This window comes from Scatophagus argus, chromosome 24 (assembly GCF_020382885.2).
Source record: "Scatophagus argus isolate fScaArg1 chromosome 24, fScaArg1.pri, whole genome shotgun sequence".
NCBI lineage: Eukaryota > Metazoa > Chordata > Actinopteri > Scatophagidae > Scatophagus > Scatophagus argus.
Window position 1 is genome coordinate 5,711,118 of NC_058516.1, and position 22,324 is coordinate 5,733,441.

Sequence of the window (22,324 nt, forward strand, 5' to 3'; positions counted from 1 at the left end):
TGGTGAGAAACACTGAAAGCAAACAGAACACCTTTAATTTAATCTAATCAACTGGTATGATGCAGTGCGATCAGGGCGGACAGCAAATGATGGAAATAAAGTCTAGTCTGTTTGATGGCTATTGTGAACAATGTTCACTAATTTAGCATTTGCACTTGCATTGCGGGATGTATCTGATATTTTAGTAAGGTCCGAATTTTAAAGCTGATACCAGAGAACACTGGAGACATGTTCTGATCCATAGACAAATTAAAAGGAAAATATTCCATAAAATTTTCAGGGACATTTGAAAGTAAGACAAGCATGGATTATCCATGACCTGCAGCTACACACACACACACACACACACACACACACATACACACACCTCCTCTTGTGCTCGTTAAGCTGCTGGCAGACGTTAGCCCAGCGAGAGTTGAGTAATTTGAGCTGCGTTTTGAGCCGCGAGGCATCGTCTGGTGTGCTCAACTGGCTGATGTCCTCTCCTGCAGTGTTCACCCTGCTCAACACCACTTCCTGGATAGGTATGGCCTCCGTCAGATCCTGCGCGCACACACAGACACACATACACAGTGGGTGAGAATTCTGTGGTTTCTGTGTTTATTGCACCTGCTTGGCCCTCAGAAGTTTAAAAATTTATTTCAAGGTTTAAGATTTAAGGAAAGGATAAATACTGTATATATTTTTTGTTAGTCAAACACACCTCGGAGTGGAATCTATTTTATTATCTTTGGTACTCTATCAAACACCCTAAATTAATCTTTCCTTTACACCTCAACACCTTAAAATAAATCAGCACGTAATCACTGAATTTGTCCACTAACTTGATAAAGCAAACACTAAACCCTTCAATTAATTAAGTAGATTTTAAGATAAGATAAAATAATCCTTTATTAGTTTCATAACTGGGAAATTAAAGGATACTTAAATTACAGATTGATTTAAATATCTGAAAAAGCCATTAATCAGTTTAAGGTTTATAAAATCTGAGAATCTGGTTTACAGGAAGGAAATAGGTGCCAATGAAAACTGTCCACAGTGATGCCTGTAGACCCAAGGAATTGATTAGAAGCCATGAGGTCGACAGAAACAAATAAAGGCTGGCCCTGAAACACAGACTGGGGCAAAATACAAGTGTGGATAAACTCCATGTGCACGCCAGTTAAGCATAATCTGCATATCTATAATACCAACACGGGGAAGAAAGTTAGGCAGAGGAAACTACTACCAGGCACTGACATCACCCAGAGAAGACTCAGGTGTTGATGTTAGTTGATGAGCACGGCACAGCTACAGCTACAGCTCAGCGGTATTGGGTCTGGCTGTGAAAACTGCAGCAAAGACGACCTCATCATCATCCTCAGCATTTATCAAAGTAAGCTGCGATTGATGTTATATGTAGGCAATATCCTATTTTTTGATTCTGGATTTTGCTTGGAGCTGTTACATATTAGACTATGTTGTAAGCGGATCAAAATGAGCTTTTGTATTGAAATAAGACCAATTTTACAGGCCTTATCAAACAGAGGGAGTTATGTTCAAATAAAGGCAAACCTGCTTCATATGTCTGAGTGTCTGCGTGTGTGTTTGTACACTGGGGGATAAGGATTGGGTGCGGTTCAGGTGGAAGCTTGTGATTTGAGGTACCAGATGGTCCTGTCTCTATTCAAACACTCCATCACTCACATTCACACTCTCTCTCTCTCTCTCTCTCTCTCTCTCTCTCTCACACACGCACACACACACACACACACACACACAGGCTGGCACTTGAGTAGGTTGCACTTGGACACTGCAGCAGTCTGTGCAGGTGGATACTGAGAGATGATCACAGCAGCCTAAAGTGGACTGGGCATGTCTGATGGTGCAAACACACACACACGTACACGCACACACACAACAGTACTTCATATGCAAGATTGTATGCATCAGTTTAACCACAACAACTGAAACTCAAAATCAACTCAGGAAGACATCCGCAAAAACAATCCATCCTGTGCTTCTTCTCTGTGAAAACGATTCCTCATACATTATTAATCTAAATCTCGGTGATGGAAAAGCCCGCTCTTGTATTAAATTGCTTTTCATAATCCTTCCATTTCAGTTTTTGGGGTTGATGTAACATTGAAATGTCAAAATTGATGACATAATATTGTTACATAAAGCCTAAAAAAGGAAAGCGTTCTGTTTGTATCGAGGCCGACTGCACAGTCAGACATTCACTCCCTTGTCCTCTTGACGACTGCCATCTGTGTGCCAGCGTGTGTGTGTGTGTGTGTGTGTGTGTGTGTGTGTGTGTGTGAGTGTGAGTGTGAGTGTTACTGACTTCAGACTGGCACTACAAACTTACAACTACACACAGAAAATGAATGTTGTGATGTTAGATTATGTTTAGAAAGTTATGCCATGAGTGATATGTTGTTATATCATTAAGTCATGAAGTTTTTCATTATGTGTCATCAGAGGCGGATCGTAATGAGTACCATTTACTCACCTACATGTACTGAGGGAACCTTTTTTAAGGTTTAATCTCAGGTTTATTACTTGTGATGTTTATAGCACGAATCACTTGTCCTCGTCTTCTTTGTCTGAGAGACGTGATAGAAATAAGTAGCTGTTTATCTGCAAGGCTCACATTAGAAAGTTGCCATGTTATGTCACATCTTGGCTGGGTTGATCCTCTAGACTGTACCTAACTCAGTTTAATGACTGGCTCTCACTGCAAGTCCCTCGAGTTTGTACCGAGCTCAGAAGATTTGCTTTTAGCTTCTCAGAGAAACCAGAACTCTCAACTAAGTTCCTTAAAAATTAATACTTTGGTGCCGCTTGGTGAATATAAATTCGTGATCAAAAAAACATTCAGCTTCTGTTTGTACCTGCTGAATAACTGAATAGTTTTTTTGTACCTTGTGTCTTTTATGAACTGTATTTCTACAATTTTATAAAATGCATTTATTAATTCATACCCATCTTTAGTTTATACTCTTGGATTGATACCTGCATACATATGTGATTTATAACTGGATTTATAATAGGAGACAACAACATGTCCACGCGGTGAAGAGTGGATGCACATTTAACTGATCATTAGACAGGAGATAATAATGAGATGTTTCACAGTAAATCGACCAGAGTTTCATTGTGCTGTCATGTATGTGAGATCATGTCATATCCTGTTAGGTATGAATTTGACTTTTTGTGTCAAATGTAGCACCACACTGGACGGAAAACAAAGAAAATGAAAGATGAAAGTGCTGACAAAAGGAGTTTGGACTCGCTCAAAGGCACTTCAGCAGCAGCGTTAGTGGACACTGGAAACAGAGCATGACTCATCCACAACTGGAATACACTCCACAGCTTTCTGCATACAATCAGCCATGTGTGTGACAATCTTTCCTGATACTCGTACAGAAATGCTTGTGTGTGTGTGTGTGTGTTACCCTGAGGTGCTGTCTGTGTGCTGCTGGCTCACTCTCGGCCAGTTTCAAAGTGCTCTCGGCATCGTTCAGCCACTCGTCCAGCGCCTTCTGATCCGAAACAAACTTCTGCCACTTGGAGTTGCAATCCTGCCAGCGCCTTGATGTGCACACAAATCACATACGATCACATACATCTATACATATATAAACATATATATACTGTATATATAAATAAAATGTGGAAGTGTCAGCCGTCCTTCCTCTCCTTACTTAAGTCTGTCCTGGTAGAGTTTGTTAAGCTTGTCCCAGTTGGTACTGAGGAGGGTGGCGGACTCTTGGATCCTCTGGCCCTCCACAGGCCGAGCCCCAGACACCATCTCCTCCCTGCGGGCCAACGCTCCCTCCACTGGGCCTCGCAGAGTGTCGATGCTCCCCTTCACCTCCTGGGTGTTAGCGTGGAGGTGAAGGACACATAGAGGGATGTGCATCATATAACTTTTCTAGTTTTTCCATCTTAGCTCAGAGATATGGTCACCGATTGTAAGAAATGAAAAGCTGCAAATTTAAACTCTGACAAGAAATTATATTGAAATTTCATGAAACTTTCTCATTCTTCCTTTTTCTGGAATAACAACATACTAAAATAAATGTAAGGCCTTTAAAGTTTCTTGTCTTATTGGGATAAACTGGTATATATAGATTTATATCTATATATAACTGTCTTGTTAAAACGAGAAAAACCTTTTGTTGTGGTGACAGGAATACACTGTACTCTTCTTTCAAGGGGATATTTCATGAACAAACTATAAAAGGAAAACAATGTTTTTTTGCCAAATGGGGAGCATGGGTATACGTTTCATTAAAAATACCCACTGCTTTGAAGTGACTGTTCATGATATGATTTCCAGTGAAATACTGTCTGTGTCTGTCAGACAGAAACACGAAAGCGGTGCTGACCTTCAGGCAGTGTTCTTGCTGAGGCAGGTTATAATACGCTGCAGGCCAGTATTCAGGAGAGTTCAGCTTGAAGTCCGTCTCTGACACTGAACGCAGCAGCGCCTGCAGCTCTGTTAGGTACTCCTGGACACCCACACACACACACACACACACACACACACACAGTGGAAATGCCAACACAGTCATGTTCGCACACACAAAGCAGAGGTAGATCAGGAAAAGACAAAAACATGATTCATTCAAATAACTAATGTGTTACATGTTGCTTTCTCTGAGGGGGGGAGTGCTATTCAGCTTACTAAGGATCTGATCTGGGGTTTCACTTAACAAAGTTCATGAGACATCAAGTCATTTAAAAAAACATGAGAAAATGTAAATCAGATCTATATAAGCCTATATCTTTCATGAATTAAAGTGTTTTATTCAGTTTTTACTGTGAATAATCAAACAAAGCCATATGAAATTTTTAGTGATGGATGAATTGTAGATGATGAGCTCTAAACTCTGATGAACGAATCCCCAGATCTTTTCAGATACCATGTGATCTCTCACTGTGTCAAGAATATTCTTCTTCAAACACATCACTAATCTCTATTGTATATCATGATTGTGCTCAAGCTCGTGCCAGCTCACTTTTAATATATTTTGAGCCTTTGGTTACGAGTCGGCTCAAAACAGCAGTTGAAATGAATTTTACATTTCCCCTGACCACGACACACAATGCTCAAAACTGAGCATGGCGAATGAAGCTGCCTCTGCCATCGAGGCTCCTCTGCACAGAGATACTGGGATATTAACACTCAGCTCAGTTCATTTCACCTCATTGTTATGCTCCTGTCACCTGGGCAATCGCTTCTCGCGCTGAATGACACTTTTTAATTAACCCAAAATAAAAAAAAAGGACACACATTAGAATTATTAGCAGCTTTACACAAAGTTAATGATTGCTGATGGCCTTAAGTTAACAAGTCAGCTCTGGGTTTGCCTGGTGTGACAGTAATAATGTCTGCAGCAGGAGTAGGATGGAGAAGAAAAGCTGAGTCACTCACTAGCACATGGATGAAACTGTTCAATCTGGTATTTGCCTACTTATTTCTTGGCACGAAACAATTATACATTTTCTACTTAGGATTCATCAAAGGTGCTCCTGCAATTTGGAATTGCACTTCCACAAATTTTAGGGATTCACAAGAGACAGAACCATCAAAATTAAAGCACCACAGGCAGAAATATCCTGAGCTTTAGTCTCTACTATGTGTCAGGTACCAAAAACGTGCATTTCCCTGATGTGTTAAATTGGTGGAATGTGCAGTTTAACAGTAGTCATTAAATAAAGTTTCCTTCAACATCTGACACATGTAGGAGTTGTGAAGTGGAATGGAAGGCCAGAGTTTTCAATGTCCCAGTTTCTCTGCTCAATGGTAGCATTGTGTGAGAGTCCTGTCACACTGGGCTCCAATGGAGCTAGAGACTGGAGAAACACACACACAGTCATAAGTAGCAAAAAGCGAGGGTTGAACAGGTAGGAATGATTTAGATTAGGAATGATTAAGTAATTGCCTTATATAGCCCAGTGTGACAGACTCATATTATCTGACATTTGATAAATAACAGTTTATATAATACCTGTTCTTAGGCACACACACACACACACACACGCTCACACATGTAATTTTTCATTAGGAGCCTTTTTGATATTGTGTGCATGTGATATGAGAGCGGAGCAGGTTCAGATGAGAGGGGGGAGACTTCAAGCAACATGTGGTTTGTTTCAGACAAGACATAATAAGGCAAAATAAGGCAATCAAACAACAACACTGCCTGTTACAGTGTGTGAAAATTAAATTTAGCTTCCAGGTTCTCAAGCTAAACTAGAACTTTGGCTCAAGCACTTGTTCTCATCTCATTTAGATGTCTAGACTGACGAGTCTTTATCTCCTGCCAGTGAACACAGATTTCCATTCCAGCATCTTAAAAATGAATCAGTGTAAGAGTGCAGTTTTTTGCCTGATGTCGTCATTCCTCTTGATCCAAAGATTGTTTCTTTCTTTTTTAAATTTGTGACTTCAGACTAAAACACGATTTAATCTAAGGAAGAAAAGAAAATCTGTATGTGTAATTGTGTCCCCAACTCTCATGATCTGCTTTACTCTTCTCTTGAGGACAACTTGGACTGAATACACATCTGTGCTGTATTTGTCTTAATCCAAACTACTGTATGAGGGTAGGCAGCCGCAACCAAATATACACTCTGAGCCATCACAGTGTTTGATTTTACAATATGCTGCATGTCTCGAATGGCACAATGATTCACTGCTGTTCGGGCACTGAGAGGAGATGAAAATGAATATGGGCTCTATTTTGGTGCTGGCACTTTCCTGAGCTGCTTCGGCTATTCCTTCGCCTGAGTCAGTTTGGTTTGCTAGAGACTGTTTCCAGGCCAGCAGTGCACTAACCACCTGTGTATTAAACTTCAAATATATTCTCAGATTTTTACAATATGAAAACTACCACACTACATTTTTAAAGTCCCCCTCCACTGAAACGATGTGATGCTCGAGCTTCTCCACAGGATCATTGTTGTCACATTCACCTGCTGTTTCTCTGAGCTCACTTTAACGTGCACTACAGCTAAAGTATTAGAGCCAGTGTCCGGTCCAAATGTGATCTGAATGCACATACAAAGCACGTGATTGGCCACGACTGTCACAGTCTCCAACACTATCATGTATTACTGGATTCGCTCAGCTTCTTTCGATTTCTTCAAGATCTCAGATTTGATTTTTAATCTAATCTATACAGGATTATCTGGATTCCCCTCATAATTTCACTTAATATAATCACCTTATTATTTTACATTCTGTATTTTTCACTGCAGTTGCAACAGCAGCGTGGCATCACTTTGAATATACCAATAAAAAAATTCTGCTCATGACTTGTGCTACACAAATGGTCAGCTGCAACAGCCCAGAGCTTGTTGGGACTGAGTGACTTGCTTAAGGACTCACATGTTCATAAAACAATCTTTCATAACATCCAGGATAATGAGTGAAGTTCACGTATGTAGAACGAGGCCCGTCATTACAGAGAACCCACACCAGACTGGAGAGTCTGGGAAATGAAGAGCACCAATTACTGCTTAAGAGTTCTTGAGCAATGCACTGAAGTGCCTAAACAGCTTGAGAGGAGCAGCTCGGAGGCCCAGGCAGCTCCCAGGTTTACTGTATCACACTGAAGCACAGAAAGTATATTCAGTGAAACACCACTAAATATGTGCTTTAGTCCTCTCAGCGCGCCTGAAGAAACGCATCACTGCAAGTCTGAAATCTGCCAGTTCAGATGTGTATTTGTCCAGCAGTTGACACCCTGTGGTGTAAGTGCTTGTGGTTGATTTGTTGACATGGTACATACATCTTCAGTGACTGGCAGATCAGGGAACTGCAAGGGTGTGATGTGATTGGTTGACAGGGGCACGGGGCATGCGGTGACACAGAGCCAGACAGAGCAACCAGTGAGATTCACACATGTGAGCGCACTTCACACGTACACACAAGACATGAAAATGAGAATGCAGCAAAGAAAAACAAATAAAGCAACTTGAATTTTATTTTCAAGGCAACAATCTAATTCTGCTTAAGATTTAAGTCATAACTTTTTTAGGCTAACCGTAAATATTTAAAAACCTTAGACTTCATGAGATTACGAGAATGAAATCAGGTCATTTAAACTGTAAGAGCTGTTTTCTCTGGGGTTATGACGACAGCTTCATCTTATCTCAAAAGTCTGGTCATATTATTTCTTTTTCTCATTGTCATCAAATCCCTTGTCCAGACTAAAACCAACAATGAATGTTTCCTGCTAACAAGCATTGTGTGTGTGTATCCAAAGCCTGACATGTCTTATTCCTCTGTGCCGCAGAGCTCCATTGTTGTCCAAAAACTATTAAAAACACATCAATGAGCCACAGTGTTGCACCTGGTGGCACGCAAGATGCCAGAAATAGTCACAAAAATGCCAAATGTGGACTCATGTGGAAAAATGGATTCTCAGAGCCACAGCAGGCACCTGACAGACTGATTGTTGGTTTTGGTCTTTTCATGGAATTTGTTAATAACACACCAGACTTTAATCTATAGATATGCAACACATTTATTGTTATCGATCAATATAGAGAAATTATATTTTAAGTTTTTTTGATTCCAGTGTATTTTCCTAGATTTTGCAAAATACTGTCTTGTCAGTAGTTAGATGAGAGGACTGACACCACTCTTATGTCTGTATGCTAACTAGTGTGCTCACCAGCATCATCAAAAGTTTATAAAAAAGACGACGTACAAAACTGTAGCACTGGGGGATGTGAGCCTCCTGCCAGCAACACATTTAGGTGACCATGTTGCTAACCAGCATCACAGTTAGCACCACAGTTATGGCTCGCTATGTTGCTGTCAGGAGACTTGTTAAACGATTTTATAAACTTGGCACAAACTTGGGACAACAATTTCGCTTTTTTTTTTGCTTCCAGTCTCTATGCTAAGCTAAGCTGTCCTGCTTTAGCTTCACACGTCATTCACAGACATGGGAGTGGTATTAATATTCTCACTGAACTTTCTGTAACAAAGCGAGAAGGTGTTTGTTCCCCAGAGGTGTTTGATAATTGTGTGTTTGTTTCATCACTAGCTTGAAGCCAACTCAGAAATTAAACTGAATAAAGAATTTGAATAAATAAATATATTTCCGAATGGTGAAGTATAAGGTGTAAGTGTGACAGATACATAGATAGATAGGGAAATTCAAGCCTGACGTGACTACAACCCAAACATATGTTATTATATTTGTATGCATTTAAGGTAGCATAATAGTAAGGCCTACTGCCAGTTGAAAGGGATTCATTTCAGATAGATATTAGTTTTACAAGAAAATTTCATGCCAATAGTTAGTGAAAACAACTGTTATATCCACTTAGAGAGACTCACACACTGCCTCTTAAAAGTTTAAAGCTTTAAAAGTAGTACTAAATATTAGTATCAATATAGTATTGTCTGTTAGTACTGTAGATATAGAAGTCGTGCCTACTGAAACTCACACATTGTCTTTTGAAGGGTATGAACTTGCCCTCCACCTCAACCCAGCGCTTGTTGAGCTGGAGTTGGCGGGGCTCCACTAGACTGGCGGCTCCAGCTTCTGAGAGCTGTTTGGCTAAGCCCTGCACCTCCTTAAGCTCCTCCTTCTTCTTGTCGAACTCTGAGCCAATTTCCTATTGGATGAAATCAACCGGGAGGTCACTGGCTATTAGCTGAGCAAAGTGAGGGGGGGTTAGCACAGAGAGGCATGTGGATGTACTTGAATAATACACGCTCACACAAACAGTGACAATTAACACATAATTGAAATAACAAAACACATTCATCGGCTCCCTTGCACGCACACCAACAAAGACACAACACATAACAATAAAAGGTCTAAAAGATTATGTTTGTCATTGTCAAACATAGACAAGGAATTCATTGTATATTGATCCTTTATGTGCCTCCATTTAAATCTACATACAATAAGAAAGTTGTGCAGTGAGTAGGAGGCTCACGCTGCCTTGAGACTTTATTTACATTGAGAAGGAGTACAGTCACTGGCCTTTTAAATAAGTACAGAGGAATAAGGTGCAGTGTGTGAACTGGGAAGTGTGGCAGAGAAAAGAAGCATAGACAGAAAAATCAGACAGATGAGCAGACAGACAGACAGACAGTGAGGAATCTCAGGTGCGGCAATGACGAGTGAGTCGAGTGAGTCAGACGTCCGCTTTAGCGAAATGTCATAGTGATCATCTGAAAGTGAAAGACACACACACACAGTCAGGGTGGCTTGCAAAAAAGGGAAGAGTCCAGGGTTTCTTTGTCAAACCTTTTCCACATCAGCATATTCAAAATGGACTTCAAATGCAATGCACTGCATATGTTACTATTGCTAATATGCATTTCAGATGAAGTTTTCCACTTCTTTTTTCAGTTTCCTGTTGTTTTGCACTGTGAAGTCATAGAAACTCCTGTGGTATACACAGGAAAATACAGTGCAGGCAAGAAGGTATTAGTTCTATGCTATAAAAAGTAATTATACCACTGCCTTGGTAAGGATTTATTGATGTTTAAATGCTACACACAACATAGCATAATCAATGGCTGAAACTGTGTGTCCACCAAGAGCCACCAAAAAAAAAAAAAAAAAAAGAAACAACAAAAAACATAAAAGCTGCAGTCTTCTAATGGGAACAATCTTAAATAGATATAATAATGATTTCCTGGAACATTTATTTAGAAAGTCCTTTTCCCAGGCAGATAAAAATGCAAAAGCCTTGACGTCAACCCTTTGTCCAAAAGCAGCAGAACAGGAGCGGTAAGGAACAAAGGAAACAAAGAGGTTTTTTCCACGCATGTACCAGGAAAGTGTAGAACGATAAAAGGTTAGAGACACAGAAAGTATGAGACAGAGAGAGATGAAGAGCTCGATGATGATGAGGACAGATATAAACAGGTTGGATGTCAGCTTCGTGGTTATTTCTTAGCATGGAAAAAGTAAACAGCAAAGATATTACTGTTTAATGTGCACATGTTTATGCCTGTATGTGTTTATTTATTCGTGTGTGTGTTGTCACCTTGACCCTCTCTCCTTCAGGTGGGTCAGGCAGTTGGTCCACGCTGCGTTGGATGTCGTCCAGCCAGGCCAGTAGGTCATGTGACTTCCTCCTGTACTGGTACCACTGCGGAGCGATGGCCAACGCCTTCCTGTTCCTCAGCACGCGCAGGTCCTACACACACGCACAAACACACAAACAGAGGTAGGAACAGGAACATCTCGGACATCACAGTGACAAGTCATGAAATGTCTCCGAGTTGGAGCTTCTGCCACTGAGACTTGGACCCAGAGAAGGCAAAACACATGTTTCTAACCAGCACTATGTTTGTGCCTTATGATAACATGATGTGACACCCAATTTACAAATCTGTTGAAACAGATAAATAGCTACTTAGCGGCTCGTAGGCTCACAGCTAACGGAAATACACAACAAGGACATAAAGTGTTGAACAGTGAACTGCAGTTTAATGTGACAAGTTTATAGTAAATGAATGAACTGAAGTAGTTCAGCTGGTCGCAGTTTGAAGGCAGAAGTATTTTTACTGCTCATACTTTGAACAACTTTGACTTGGAGAGTACATTCACTTCAGAATGGTTAAAATTGGTTTCTGGGCCACTGAAAAAAATTAGCAGAGAAGTTCCTGTAAACAGCCAGTGTGTCTTCCACCTTTAAATATGGAAATAGTTCATTCTCTTTCTGCCTTCACTTGTCTGTTACCTTAACAGTGTTGTACTTGCTGTTGAGCTGGTTGTGTTTCAGTCTGATCTGCTCTCTCTTGTCCTGATCTGGGACTCTCTTCTGTAGATTCTCTCCTTTCAACAGTAACTCCTTCACTGCACCTTCTTCACAGTCCTGCACAACACATGCATCGCTTAGAAGAGCACACACAACATTGAACAAAAGCTGTCATTATCCACGTGTGTGAGACCTTATCCTCCTGGAAGTCCTCCTCCTTGAGGTTTTCCCCCTGTTTGACTTCCTCCTCCAGGAGTTCCAGCCAGATCTGTGCTTCACTGTAGTATTGCTCCAGCTCCTTGGCTGATGCTGCCGTCTGCCACACACATACACACACGCAAGCACACGCACACGCCAAAGATGCACAGGCACACAGACACATGAGGAAAGGAAGATCATTAGTGGCCCAGAGAAAATAAATTTAGTCAGAGAGGTTGGAGCAGATTTAGTGAGAGCTTGAAGAAAATTTAGTGTGAGAGTTTGAAGTCTGTTAAGTGAGTGTTTAAAGTGCATTTAGCAAGAGAGTTTGAAGTCCATTTAGTGAGACTTTGAAGTAAATTTAGGGAGAGTTCAGAGTAAATTTAGGGAGTTTCGAGTCTTTTTGGAGAGAGCTTAAAGTAAATTTATGGGGATAGTTAAATTACAGCATTTAGCAAGAAAGATGAAAGAGTGAGAGTCCATTTAAAGCTGCAGCTGTTCAAGTGGAAATAAACAACAACTGACGGATTCATTAAATCTCACCACACTGCCTGTATGTAATTGTCATTTCAAAATAATAGTATTCAGAGGGTAAAATCGTCTTTCTTCCCTACCAGCCCAGAAGCGATGCGTTGCGCGATGGTGTCAAATCTCTGGTTGAGCTGCTCCATTTTGGGTCCCACCTGGGCCTGGCAGTTCTCCCCCCTGGTGGACATGAGTTCCTGAGCCAGAGCCCTCACCTCCTCCATCTTATCCATCGTAAGTTCCAGCTCCGCTCGCAACACCTGCAGGACCCAAATGTGCATACAATAAAGCCAGAGAAGCTGAGGCATTAAAACTGCATCTGATTGGAAAGTCAGTCAAAAATACAACTGAGGCATTTCAAGTTCATTGGATGTGTTGTTTCATCTCTGGTACGAGAGATGCTGGTTTTAAATTTTGGGTTGAAAAATCATTAGTATGCTGATGTGATGACAAAAATGACACATTCACACATATTCAGAGATGATACTACCACTACTATTCCAAAAAACATTATTTTAAAGAGCTACACAAATGGGGTGTGGAAGTAAAAAAAAGGACTTAAGGATTTGGAAACCTATGATTAATTGAACACTTATTCCTCAGTTTCGAGGATTTTTTTTTTATTTTATTCTGTTTATTTCTTACAGTCTGTTTTTATTTATATGAATGTGCCGGTTTCGAACGAAAACCACAATAGAATACATAATTAAAAATAACAAAAAAAGCTCTCATCCTAATGTTATCTGCAGTCTAGTAATTCTGTGGAGTGAACACTCACTGCCTCCCAGAGGGCACTTACAAAACATGTGTCTGTGTTCATGCTTTATCAGTCCGTCTCACAATTAACGACTACGGGTTAATTATCGATATTTTCAATTAATAGTGTATTTCTTCTCAAAAAACAACCTCCCACACATCCAGTCCACAAAAAGACTTAAAGAAATGGGACCAAGAAACATGTAAGCCACAGATGAAACATAAAGATACTTCACAACCTTAAGCACAGCATCGTTGGGCCCCTGGCTGTCCATCTCGTTCATTTTTTTCTCTGCTCCGTCGATCCATCCGTTCACCTCCTCAATCTCTCCATTCAACTTCTGCATCTGTCGCTGGTAGTCCTGAGAGAGAGAGAGAGAGAGAGAGAGAGACAGAGCAGGGAGGGAGAAAGGGAGGGATGTAGAAGTATTAATTTCTCGAGGCTGCAAACAGTGATACTTCGAATGAGCTATTTTTAGAGACTGTGGTATATTTTTAGCACCAATAAGACAGACAAATGAGCTCCGTGGGGTGTTAAATTCTAGTTCTTTCTCTGACCAGCAGCAGGTTGAGCCACTCTTCTGCTCTTGATGTGACTGCAATCCAGTTGCAGTGCAGCAAGCTGACTTTGTCGTCCACCAGGCCCCCGTGACCCCGCAGCACCACCTTGAGGGCCTCGGCGAGGTCCACCACAGCCTGCAGCTGTGGCTGACGCCTCTCTCTCTCCGCGTGGATGGACTGACAGGATGAAGAAACAGGGGAGAGAACTAATGTGGCAAAAGTCTGAAAGCTTAAAGGTCAGTTATATCTGTCTGCTAACAAACACCATTAGAGTCTTACAAGGTGATAACATGTCTGACACCTCATGTTCAACTGGGTTTGTGTTCTGTGATTAAATGAAACACACACATTAGGATACAAAAGTAATTTGTTCATCCAAATTATGTTTTTTCAACAGTTCAACAGGAAACTGAACTACATTGGTGTTCAATTTGAGAGATGAACATGTGTTTTTGTTAACATTTTTGGGTCCTTACACAATATGACACAATATGTCACAAAGTGTCCTTGTCTCAACTGTGACAGTGGGCTCTCATAGTGGACTTGTGAGAACAGTACTTTAAGTTTTTTTTTCCTACCTGTTCTTTATTTTCTTCACTGTTGCAAATCAGTGGCTGCCACAGTTTGTTTTGTCCTGCTCACCTTTCTGTATGCTAATTTAAAAAAAGCCTTCATAACGGGCAACCAAGGACTCACTGAGCACCATAGGTTTTGTTGCTTGATATGTGTGTGTTTCATACCTGTGCCCATGCCACTTCAGCCTCCAGGTCGCTGGGCATACCATCCACGGCAGAGCGCTTGGTCAGCTCAGCATCAGTGGAGGCGAGCCACTCCGTCAGCCCGTTGAGCTCCTTACGCAGCTTTCGGGACAACTTCAGAATTTTCTCCAGCTCCAGTTTACTCTCAGTTACCTACACACACATAAAAAAAGGACAAACCCATGTCTAAATATGACTTGCTTGTTCATGTGTCTAACCATGTGTGTATGCGTGTTTGTGCTAACCTGTGAACCCAGCTGGTTGTAGAGCAGTTTGAGGGCCGTCACCCTGTCGTCCAGCTCTTTGGGCTGCTCAGTCTGCTGCTTCTGGACGATCTGTCGGCCAGTTTTTATAACCGTTTCCACCTCCCCTTTCACTTCACTCAGCACCTTGTACAACTTCTGTTCGACACAAACAGACAGCAGGGGCTTAACAGAGGATCAATCCATCCAGTTATCCACCTACCTGATGCTGTGATGCGATTACCCACCATGCACTGCTCCAGCTGCGACTGCACCACATCCTGCTCAACGCTGCCAATTTCTAGCAACCCCACCTGGTTTTTGACCCCCATCAGCACACGCTCACACTCGGCCAGCCGAGCGTCGAAGTTGGCAGGCTTCTGAAAAAGACGGAACTTCGTCCACACGTCTGTCAGCATTTTCTGTATAAGAGACACAAACATAGTACACACACATCACACAAATAAGGCAAAGGCAAACTGAGAGAGATCTTTATACAGCATGTTAACATGTGAGGACTTTTTTGAATCTGCTCTGACTCGAGAGACTTGAGGGAGAAAACCTGCAAAAGTCAACATGAACCAAACACACGAAAATCGACTATGACCTGAAACTTAACTCTAGATCAACTCCAACAGCTGGGAAAATAAGTAAATGCTACAAACAATCAACAGCACGGCGTGAAGTGCACACCGCAAAGGCATAAGCATCCACAGTGTTTTCGGCTGTACATCCCACTGCTCAGATCAGCTCACTGGCAGAGGATCACACTCACGCCTCTCCTGAGCACATTACATACAGCTGGCACAACATGAACATCTGCATTAATTATTAAATCTCCTGACAAGACAGCAGGATTTAATGCTGATGATTTAACTGACCTTCTCCACACACTGACCTGCAAAAGTCCAGTGTGTACGGTATTTTCTACCCTGTTGGATAAATTAAGACTGATGTTTTACATTTGAACTGATTTATGTGTACTGGTCTTTAGATGCATTATTGACGATGCGCAGAGAAAGAAAGAGAGAGAAAAGAACTGCAAAGTGTAAATGTTCTAATTAGAATATTTATTTATAAATATATATAGAGAATATATAGAATATTTATAATTGGTTCAATTATAACAGGAAGCACAGTATGCCAGCAGCTGCTGTATAAATATACATCAACTGAGCACTGTCAGTTTCATTTCTGGCCCTGCTCTTCACCTCTCGTTTCAACATGCAAATAAGAACAGAGAATAATGAGCTTACAATAGCACTTTCGTGTACAAATCAGGAGCACCTCTATACAATACGTGTGACCATCTCTGTGTATTTGTGAGTTTGTACATGTAAAGGTGTGAGTGTGTACCTGGGTGAGGTCTATCTGTCCCACGATCCTCTGGGATGGCTCTTTGTCCTGGTTCTTCTTCCGCAGGTCATCCAGTGTGGCATCATGGCCGCTCAGCTCCGACTGGATTTTCTGTTAACACACAAACACACACCTCTTTACATTAATGTCAGGTTACAAATAAAAAGGAACTGAAATAACAACAATATTATATTAAAATGAATAAAAATGTGTAATCAAAGGTGATAAAGTATTGAAATTTGATAAGCTGAATAAGATCTCCGCTTTAAATGCAAATATAGCCAATAAAGTTGTGTACCTCCGTCTGCTGCCCACAAGGGGGCAGGAGGCCTCAAGGAGAGAGGAGAGGGTGCTCAAAAGCTTTAATGACTTGTCACCCTCTCTCTCTCTCTCTCTCTCTCTCTCACACACACACACACACACACACACACACTCTTGGTCTCTGTCACCCCTCTCTCTTTTTAAATACCAAGTGCCCTGTAATCACACATGCTCATCCACACCACTCTAATCCAATCATTCTCTCATCCTCCTCTGTGTGTGCGAGAGAGAGAGAGAGACAGTAATGTCATCCTTTGCACTGGTGGTCGACAGCGCACGTGGAGGTAATCTCTCCATCCCCCCACCCCCCCCCACACACACACAGAGACTCTCCATGTTTCTTGATGCATCTTCTGATTTGTCTGGAAAGTGTGTCAGAGAGAAAAAAAGGTGGCCAATGAGATGTGTAGTTGAAATATACAAAAAGACAGGGGCTGTGTGTGTGTGTGTGTGTGTGTGTGTGTCAGTGTTGTGCTGTCTGAAGCAGCTCCAGACTTAATTAGGACCGCAGAGAGAAAAAGAGCATTTTGCCATTTTCTCTTGGGTTCCTTCACACACACCAACATATAGATGATGTGTATTTTTATCTTAAAAGTGTATTTGCACTCTCCTGTCCTTCTCTCCTCTCCCTTAACTGTCAACACATCTGTCTCTGTTAATGATGGACTTTGAAAAGGCCAAAGGCTCGAAGCTTTTCTGTGGCAACTGAAAGCTGCAATTACTGATGGCAACTTAAAACTCTCAAATATCTATTCAATTCAATTCAGTTTATTTATGGAGCGCCAATTCACAACAAAAGTTATCTCATGACACTTTCCAATTAGAGCAAACTCTTTAATTAAATTAAATTAAATCTGTATGTCATGTTTTATCTCAACACAAACCTGACCTAGGACCGAGCAATTACATTTGAATGCAGCCTGGTCGGGTCTAAATACTGCCACTCCAGGAAGGTCTTTTTGGGTCAGGCTGCATCCCTAACCAATCTAATCAACTGTGGACTAGAAAGATTTGGTTCGTTGGTTCTGCCGTTTGAGTCCAGCAAAGTCTGGTCAGGGTTGGTGATTTCACTCTGACCATTTTGTTCTGACAGGAGTCTGAACCTCTCTCTCAGCTGTCTTATTCCCCCCAATTCTTTTCACGACTATGTCTGTCAGCTTTAATGTGAACCACTGAGTGCGACCTTATTAATGACTGCCAGGAGACACTGTCTGAAAATGTGCACAATTACTCTCATATTTAAAAGATTATCACATCAGGCCCCTCTGTATGACTCTTTTCAAACTGCCTTCCAGTGTGGCTGTTCAGAACAGCTATAAACACTATTTGGACACAGTGGGATAACACATTTTTCTTTGAAGACCTGGGTTGCTGTGGAGGCGAAGCACTGAATGTGTAAGCAAGTAAAACTGATTGCACTGTAGCTGCTCACTTGTGCACCATATGATGCAGAACTAATTAGAGAAATCTGACAATAAAGTGAAATCAAAATCAAGTTGGGTCCAGCAGAGTCGAATCATGGAGATTCACTAATCAAAAAAGGTCCAAAAAAGGTCGACTGAGTTTCAGTCAGGGAGAGTGTGAAAATGTGTAACGTGTGTTCAGCGTACAATAAGTATGTCTCAAACTGTTTTGCTTTCTCAGTCATTTGGTGAAGCACTAAATGATTCTTGTCTTTCCTAAAATCCACACAGAGAAACACACTGATGGCTACCTGAGCTTCCTGTGGTATCTGCTGGGCGTCTATGTGGTCAGCCAGGTACGCAGTGAGGTGGCGGTCGGTGTTGGCCAGCGACTCCTGAATCTGCCTCAGCGTCTTGTCGTTCTCCTGGGCCCACTGGACGCTCTTCTCCAGCTCCTTCCGCCTGAGCGCTGCCTGGGGAAACAGGAAACACAACACACCTCATCAGAAAACACACACGCAGACACATGAAGCACTATAAATGCATAAACCAGCATAAGGGGAAACACATCAGTAGATGCTGACATGCATTCCTACAGTCACTTCTCCAACTCATGTATATTAAAACAATTTCCCATAAACAATAGCTTGAAAAATCTCTTAGAGAATCAGGATAAGGGACCCATGAGATTTAGATAAGAGGCACATTTAAAAAAAAATCCTCAGGGGCACTTTGGGTATTTCATTCGCATATTTAAACCTGTTATCTTGTTTGCTGTTAGCTTTTGCAGCCAGTTTACATAAAGCCTGCAACTGTGCACAGACACACCGTGTACTACATTTAAGAGGCTGAAATTAGGCCAATACATGAACTAGAATTAAGAGTGGCTCTGACAAAATCCAAATCAGGTTCTGATGGTGACACGGTGTCCCACTAACACACTAGCCAGGGGGGGACATGCTCGCACTTTCTTTTAAATTTGTGTGAATCTCCTTTCTCCCTGCCAGTGAATCCACTACTTGCGGTGATTACACTGAAACTAACTGACTAATATTGTCATTTTAAATGCTGGTCAGACAAAGCTTTTAAGAAATTAACACACACACAGTCCACATGTACCCAAAAACAAGCATCTACACAAGACAGAACTAGACACACACACACACACACACTTCCCCTGCCTGTACGCTCTTGAAGGACGGACATCGTGGTTTCTCGCTCATGCCTTCTGTGTGTGTCCGACCACATCAAGGTTGCCGTTTGCCCCTGACAATACCGCTGACCAGTGATCTCCTGAGGGCAGCGTGAGACGCCCGGCCAACTGCTCAAGTTTCTGCTTTCATTCGTTCTGCTGGTGACTGCCTCCGAGATTAACTAGTAAACTGACTTATTACATCACAAACCTGTGTGAGCTTGAGTGTGTCGCAGGGAAACAGCGAGTAGTACAGGTGAGCATGTTAATCCCACACAGAAGGATAATGACTCTAAGTTTAGCCCTGAGCCTGCCTCACCTGTGTTTCACTCACACCAACAGCATTCATAGTGTATATTAGTGAGTGAATGTATCCAAAGGGTTTTGGTGTGTTCTCGCTCCCATGTCTTCGTTGATAATGTATGAAATGAGAACTTGAGAGGGATTAAATATTTAGGCAAACATTGATAATACCCTTCCCTGTGGCAATGTAATCCATTTCCCTGGCAATTTGTCGGCTCACAAATACATACTCTCATTAAACACCCTGTTTCCACTTATTACTTAGTGTATTTTTCCCTCCTTCTCACACAGACATGCAGTCCCGGATGCAGTGATCGTGAACAAGAGAAGATAGAAGATCACTGTTTGTTTAACAGCCTTGTGTTGGAAACGCCGTCGGCAAAGCGCGAGCAGCCTTCTCTGCACTTCTTGTATTGGTTTTCAGCTGTTACAAGAGGCTGAAATTAAACTGGCAAACACGCCTCTTTGATCTGAAGAAGTAGTGCAGACAGAGATGTGAAACAACTTTTTTTGCATGCGCGGGCTGACTTTATCTCCACACGAGTTTTAAAGTGGGACATTGATATAATGAGATTATAAACTTATTCTACTGTCTCGGCGTTTACTTGGACCCCTGCACTCCTTAGAACTTGGATCCATCTGGTTCTTGGCAAGTGGTGACATTCAGCTCTCGACTCTCACCCTTAAAGCACTTTTCTTGTATAAGAAGATAAAAATACATAAACTTTCTTTCCCTTTATTTACACATATCTTGTCTGATTTGAACGACATCTACAATTTCTTAGTGAACTGGTGAAGGTAATAAAAGTGGCGTCAAGGCCATCTAAAATCTGAAATCTGCTGTTTTTACATCAAGGTTAAATTCTAATTATCAACATTGGTTGCAAAGTAATATAAAATGCAATACATAGTAATATAAAAAATATTTCATTAAAGGGACTCTGTGGAGTTTTTCGTGGAGTTCACTGAGGACTAAAAATTTAACTAAAACTAAAAATTTCCACTTACAAATCGTGCAGCATTTACATCCAATTTGCTTTTGAGCAGTCGTCTTCTTTGCCATTTTTGCCGCACTGCTGTATTTATTGACACTATACTGCCACCAACTGTCAGCGAGTGGAATAAGATGAAACCATGATGACAACTGTTTGACATCCCAGTCTTTAAAACATTTCTCTATGCTCGTACTCAAAAACACCACTGATTTCTCCCTGACTACAACCCTGCAAACCCCAAGCCTGAAAGATTTTATAGAAACTGTTTCCTCCCCACCGCAAATAACATAAACATGAGGCTGGGTGAAAATAAACTTTTCCCATACAGACGACAGAGCGCTGAGTACTGTCCAAAACTGTCTTAGTCTTACGTTTGAGGTAAGACTAAAAACAGCAGGAGCAACAGATGGTGCACAATAGTCATTTGAAAAGAAAACATCTACATCCTGATATTATCTGTTTTGAGACCATTTAGGGTGTTTTAACTTATCAAAGTAATTTTAAAAAGTCAAATATATAAAAACCACTGTGATCGCAAACTTTCCTATGTCATAAAATGTCTAGTTTTCATCTGGAGTCTCGGGAAGACGAAAAAACAACTGTCCCTAAAACCATCCAACAAAAAGGATCCAAGAGATTTGACAGCGAGCGGATTTAAAAAGAGAAAAAGGATTCCCTTCATACACTCCCCCTCAGGTCAAAAAAAAGGGAGAAAAAACAATAAGGCAATATTTTGGTTTCTGTGTGCTGTTGCTCCTCCATCTGTCTTTCCAGAGATACTCACAAAGACCCGTGTCCTGTCTCTGAGCTCCTCGTCCCCTTTATAGATGACAAACAAACAGGGCTCGGAGCCGCCCGGCCTCACCTTGCGTGCATGCATGCCGACAAACACGCCGCGATAAAGGACACCAGCTTCTCTAATATTTTCAACACGCACACACAGACAACACACACAATGACACGTCCTCTCAAAAAAAAAATATACAGAAAGTGTGAAATAGAAGATCCACACACGCACACATACGCACACTGTCTCTGATGTGTAGACAAACAAAGGGAGGCTTATAAGGCTGCTAGGAGAACATTAATCTGGTTCCATTGTGAAGGAGGATCAACCCAGCGGGCAATGAGTGTGCGCCTCTGTGCGTGTCTGTGCAAGTGTGGGTGTGTGTGTGTGTGCATGCGCAAAAGTGTGTCTACTGTAATCTGTCACTAAGGATCATCACAAGAGGCTGAGGATGCAATGCTGCCGCTGATGAGGGCTAGAAGGAAGGAAAGGAGGATATTGGAAGTGGAGAAGGAGAAAAAGGAAGAGAAGGAAGAAGAGGAAAAAAAGGAGGATGAAGAAAAGCCAGAGGGAGAAAAGGGATGATTTCAAAGGGGTGAAACATAGAGGGGGAAGATGAGACAAGCCATTTTCTTGATTAGTCTTCTGTCCTGTTCTATAAAATGTCAGAAAATAGGAAAAATTACATTTTGCCAACACACCAGCTGACATATGTAAGTTGAGCTCGACAGCTCAAAAAACTAATTTTTTTAGTTCACGATCATAGGAGACACAAATATTCAAATTATACACATGTTCGTGTCCTGTTCAGTGCGCTCATACTGTATGTTTTATAAGTATGTGTTTATCAGTGTACTGTGCATCTTACCCTCGCCATCAATTCATCCCATCGCGTGTTGAAAGCGTCCAGTTTCTGCTGTATCAGTTCATCCAGGACTCCGCCGTCCATCAGCGTCTGTGCCAGCTCCCGAATCTGGTTCCTGTTGTCCTCTGGGTGCCGCAAAAGAACCTCTAGACTCTGTAAACACACACAAACTGTCATCAATGACACCTTCAAAGACAGTTGTATGGAAGTTAAGACACTCAGCTTGACGGCTGTAGTGATACTGTGATGCTGTCTGTGCGCACACAAACTGATTGTTTGGTTGAAGGTGACTCATGATGAGGTGGGAGAAGTATATTGAAGTTTAT

General features: G+C 41.5%; 1 protein-coding gene across 12 annotated transcripts in view; it reads right to left on the bottom strand.

Annotated features, from left to right (window-relative positions):
- Positions 1 to 22,324, bottom strand: part of dmd (dystrophin) — a 227,969-nt gene that overhangs the window by 63,910 nt on the left and 141,735 nt on the right. For 10 of the 12 annotated variants that reach the window (XM_046382003.1, XM_046382001.1, XM_046382004.1 and 7 more), the window contains 18 exons: positions 22,002 to 22,151; positions 18,168 to 18,329; positions 16,133 to 16,243; positions 15,025 to 15,198; positions 14,780 to 14,935; positions 14,517 to 14,687; positions 13,774 to 13,953; positions 13,455 to 13,577; positions 12,549 to 12,719; positions 11,930 to 12,052; positions 11,719 to 11,853; positions 11,020 to 11,172; positions 9,460 to 9,630; positions 7,788 to 7,814; positions 4,377 to 4,499; positions 3,690 to 3,862; positions 3,441 to 3,576; positions 368 to 543 (listed from right to left, as the gene is read on the bottom strand). In XM_046382003.1, the coding sequence (XP_046237959.1) occupies positions 368 to 543; positions 3,441 to 3,576; positions 3,690 to 3,862; positions 4,377 to 4,499; positions 7,788 to 7,814; positions 9,460 to 9,630; positions 11,020 to 11,172; positions 11,719 to 11,853; positions 11,930 to 12,052; positions 12,549 to 12,719; positions 13,455 to 13,577; positions 13,774 to 13,953; positions 14,517 to 14,687; positions 14,780 to 14,935; positions 15,025 to 15,198; positions 16,133 to 16,243; positions 18,168 to 18,329; positions 22,002 to 22,151 (2,615 nt within the window). The remainder of the gene's footprint in view (positions 1 to 367; positions 544 to 3,440; positions 3,577 to 3,689; positions 3,863 to 4,376; positions 4,500 to 7,787; positions 7,815 to 9,459; positions 9,631 to 11,019; positions 11,173 to 11,718; positions 11,854 to 11,929; positions 12,053 to 12,548; positions 12,720 to 13,454; positions 13,578 to 13,773; positions 13,954 to 14,516; positions 14,688 to 14,779; positions 14,936 to 15,024; positions 15,199 to 16,132; positions 16,244 to 18,167; positions 18,330 to 22,001; positions 22,152 to 22,324) is intronic. The other 2 variants (XM_046381999.1, XM_046381996.1) reach the window with 1 other exon arrangement.